The sequence below is a fragment of the Limulus polyphemus genome, unplaced genomic scaffold (assembly GCF_000517525.1).
Source record: "Limulus polyphemus unplaced genomic scaffold, Limulus_polyphemus-2.1.2 Scaffold557, whole genome shotgun sequence".
Taxonomy (NCBI): domain Eukaryota; kingdom Metazoa; phylum Arthropoda; class Merostomata; order Xiphosura; family Limulidae; genus Limulus; species Limulus polyphemus.
In genome coordinates this window covers 12,066-16,662 of record NW_013666167.1, presented here as the reverse complement: position 1 = coordinate 16,662, position 4,597 = coordinate 12,066, and the positions used below count along the sequence as shown (strand labels likewise).

The 4,597-nt window shown below is 33.7% G+C and overlaps 1 protein-coding gene across 1 annotated transcript in view; it reads right to left on the bottom strand.

Moving 5' to 3' along the window:
* The window catches only part of LOC106459087 (tyrosine-protein kinase RYK-like), a gene marked incomplete at its 5' end in the record, with an annotated part of 33,601 nt that overhangs the window by 23,842 nt on the left and 5,162 nt on the right, over nucleotides 1-4,597 (bottom strand). Inside the window, one exon of the mRNA XM_022385504.1 lies at nucleotides 789-923. Within this exon, the coding sequence (XP_022241212.1) occupies nucleotides 789-923 (135 nt within the window). The remainder of the gene's footprint in view (nucleotides 1-788; nucleotides 924-4,597) is intronic.

Genomic DNA, 4,597 nt, shown 5'->3' with positions numbered 1-4,597 from the left:
ATAATATTCTCTTTGTTAATATTACTACCCTCTGATGCTTATTAAATTAGTACTAATATTATTTCTAAGAAGTGGACAAAACAAAACAAAACTAAGGTATGATTCAAGAAACAAATAGTAAAGTAAATATATATATATATATATATATATATATAACAAGAGTTTCTAGAATACCAGGTATAAGTTTGATTTAGACTAAGGATCAGCAACCCTGGACAAAGAAATACTCAAAAAATTCATATAAATCTGTTATAGATTAGTTCAACACAAATAAGAATGTTAGATGTGAAACTTGGAAAAAACTCTTAAAAGTTGCAGTAGTAAGAAAAATAACATCATTTTTTAGAGTTGGAAACTAATAACAAGCTAAAGCCATGATTTTACATATTACTAACAGATATGGACCCATCAGTTTTAAACTATTTATCCACCAAATTGCTTGTGGGTCCATGGACTTATTGGTTTCACACAAAATGTAAACAAAAATGGTATCAACATTTTAATTATTTCTGCTAATTACTGCTGGGTTTCTATCACCTATGTGTTTTTTTTAAAAAATTAGTGATTTCACCCAATATATTGGTCAGTTCTTTACACCAGCTAAATGTCATAACAGTCAAAACCATACAATTACTCAATATGAAGCATGTGTGGGCCCCACCAATTCTGAATGGTATGAAATATATGGGTAGTTTTAGGGTGAACATGATCAAAAGTATGGACACCATGGGCAAAAAGATAAAACATTCAAAGCACATGAAATAAATAGTAATATCTTGTAACTTTACCTTTGAGACAAACTTTCCTTCTCTTCAGTGTAAGAAAAGTAACATTAGGGTAACCTTCTGTAGTAACATTAATCTGAATTCTTACATCCACTTCCTCACTTTTTTCACCTGTGCATGGCAGTGAAACTTGAAAACCTGAAAAATATGAATTTAATTTTCAAACAGTTTGAATATCTTTATTTGTTTAGTTTTCAATAATTCTCTATAGACTAATAAAATGTAATCGACTTGTAATATTTATCTTTCACTTTATCTCAATTTTTTAAAATTATAAGTTATACTTTCGATAGGGCAGTTATGAGTATAGTATGATATGATATATTTAAAATGCAACTAGCCAACTACCTCACATATAAGGCAAAACAAATACAAAGTCATCAACACAACATTACAAAAAACTTCATGATTTTATATAACACGATTGTAACTAGGGTTTTCATCATGGAGCCATTATTTTTAATTAAACACGTTATAAATTATTACGGTATAACATATCTAGTTGTCAACTTTGCATTTGCAAAACATCGTTGTATAACATTTACAATGAAAATGAAACTGATTTAAGGCAGTGAATGAGTGGTAGTTTATAAAATACCTGTTTCATGCTTTTAAGTTTTGCCAATCACATGTGCTTGCACATACTGCAACAATCTAATACTGCTGTTGAAAGTAATTCAGTAGTTTTTAATAAAACACTTAGTTTTATTAGCTTTTAAAGAAATACTAGTAAACAGTTAAAACAAACTAGGCTTACTAAACTGAAATTCAGTGGAAGTAGAATAAAACACACAACCTATCCTTCACAGGTCTATAAAACTTCAAAATGTTGAATATGATGATGAAATTCAGATTATACTTACAGGTTTACTTTTCATAACAATAACAATAAATTTGATTTCAAACCGGGGACTGTACGTGACTTACTGGTTCACATGCTATGTTGTGGGTTAGAAAGTCTAAGGTTCGAGCTGCAATGTGCTACTAAAAGTACACACACTGCACTTTCATGTGAGGGGGGCATTACAACGCCATGTAGGCAATAGTTTGTTTCTTTATTATTTAACTTTAAGCATAAAGCTACACAATGGGCTATCTGCCTTTGTCCACCACGGGTATCGAACCCGGTTTATAGCGTTGTAAATCCGCAGACATGTCACTGCGGGTTGGGCTTTGGCAATGGGCGGTATTAACTGCTTGCTTTCCTATTGGCGCGTAGTTCTGAATTACACATGATTATGTTTGAAACCGTGATCTGCCCGTCTAGCACGTGGACCGAATAAAAAACGAGAAACAAAATGCTGTGACTGAAAATAATAATTCATAAGCCTGATCAAAAGAAATAAATGAGATATAATTGTTATTGACAGTTACTGTTGTTTTTAACAAAGTCCGCCGGTGGGTCAGTAAAAAACTTGGAAGCTTATATAATGCTAAAATTTGGAGTTCGATCCCTGTGGCTGTACATATATTATGCAGCCATGCCTTAAAATAACATCCTGCTATACATGAATTCAAAACGTTGTTTGCAATAAAAATTGAGAAATATAAGTGTAAAATATAATCATATTTCAGTATAATTTAGTAGACTTAAAATAAGACCCAAAACTCGTGCGCTTTCGAATAGTTGACTATTATTCTTCAGGAGAACAAAGGGTGAGGTAACCCACCATTGGTAAAATCGGGTCCGTGGTCCATGAGTGGAATATCAATTTTGATAAAGGAGTTAGCATAGAGGATCACATATAAAGTGTAATAGACTTAAAATAAGACCCAAAACTCGTGCGCTTTCGAATAGTTGACTATTATTTTTCAGGAGAAGAAAGGGTGAGGTAACCTACCATTGGTAAAATCGGGTCCGTGGTCCATGAGTGGAATATCAATTTTGATAAAAGAATTAGCATAGAGGATCACATATAAAGTGTAATAGACTTAAAATAAAACCCAAAACTCGAGCGCTTTCGAATAGTTGACTATTCTTTTTCAGGAGAACAGTACAATTTAATTATTCCTACGAACCTTTCAAAAGCTGTATACTCCTTAGCCTAAAAGCAACGTTGAAAATAAATCATTGACCCAAGCTTTTCTCAATAAGATTATTAGATGTTATTGACAAGCTGTTTTTCTTCTGATCTATCAGTCCAAAATCATGGAAGCATTGAGTGGAATTCGGAAATAAACAAATTATCTGAAGTTTTTAAAAACAGCCAGCCTACTCCAAAATTACTTTTTTGAAGTAAAATCGATCTTAGAGGATAAATTATTGTTTTAAAAGTAGTTTATGATCAAAAATGTAAAATCGTGAACTGTAGTCAAATAATGTAAAACTGTCTGCCGACAAAATAATATAGTGGGATGTGTGCTACAAATACAGGTGGTGAAGTAGATAATGGGCACGTCTATAATAACTCCAATCGGATTCGAATATGATTTAAAGAAAGAGCATACCGAAGTTGAGAACAGTATAATAATATACTGTTAGGTATCTGCTTATTTCTTTGTTTCTGGTAGGAATTATTTCCGAGGATCTTCAGCGATACAAGTCCTTTCCTGATTAAACCAGTTTATTCTTCCTCGATACAAACTTTTTGTACACAGTAGTTGTGGAATCAGTACTTTTCTCGTCCCTTTAAACTTAACAACTTTTATAATACACACTATAAATCACAGCGATTCGCAATCTATATCTCCACTGGCTTTTTCTGGCAGGCTAATATACTAACGAAGAGGCCAACTCGAACACACTCGTACCTCCCTGATCATTCGAAAAAATCACGCACATCACGTATCTGAAACGTTCGTGAAGGCTCGAGTGTTCTCCAGACACCCTCTATTTCGTATATATATATATAAGACCGTCGAGAAATGACGGCATAGAAATAGATAATTGCAGACAGATAGAAACGGACAATTGAATCAAGCGCGGTAGTAAGTAAAGTGCGTGAATCGTTTGTTGTGAATTATACAGTGTGTTTAAGTAAAAGTGACTGTGGAAATTTAGTTTATTGCAAAGTTGAATTGAGAAAAAAACTAGTTTTATTTAAGAAAAGACTTGCATCGCTGAAGTTTCTCGGAAAGAAATTATACGGGAAATTAACAAACGACCAGAGATCTAACAAATTGGTGTCAGAGAGTGGGACTGAAGAAAAAGAAAAGAAAAAGAAGATGGAAACGATAAGTGGCAAATCAAACTACAGCTTAGTAGATTTGATGGCAACGATACAAGAAACAAGAAGAACGAGAAAAGAAACAAGAACAACAAGTAAAGAAACAAGAAGAGAGATTACAGCAGTGGCAAGAAAACCTGCAACAATGGCAGCTCGAACAGCAAAATAAACAAGAGAGATTACAGCAGTTGTTGGAGGAAAAAGAAAACAAACAAGAAGAGAAATGACCGCAGTTGTTGGAGGAAAAAGAAAAGAAACAAAAAGTACGAGAAAAGAAACAAGAAGAAAGACGACAGCAGTGGCAACTGGAACAAGAAAGGAAACAGGAAGAAAGTCTCCAACAGCTGCAGGAAAGTCAGCAGCAACTACAGGAAAGTCAACAACAGTGGCAAGAAGTACAAATGGAAAACATTAGCAAATTTCAAAGTGAATTAAATACATTAAAGGATGATTCACAGTCTTTTACACAAGGAGGATATATTAGCCATCGACATAATCAGCCTCAGACATTAACGGCTTCACTGTCTTCCCTCTCAAAACTTGGTAGAGTTTCTTCTTCAACAGTGGCTTTTTCAGGTGACACGTCTTCAGCAGCGTCATTTGTTCTGTTGTTCATTTCGTGATAACGCCAAAGCCTGTTGGCAT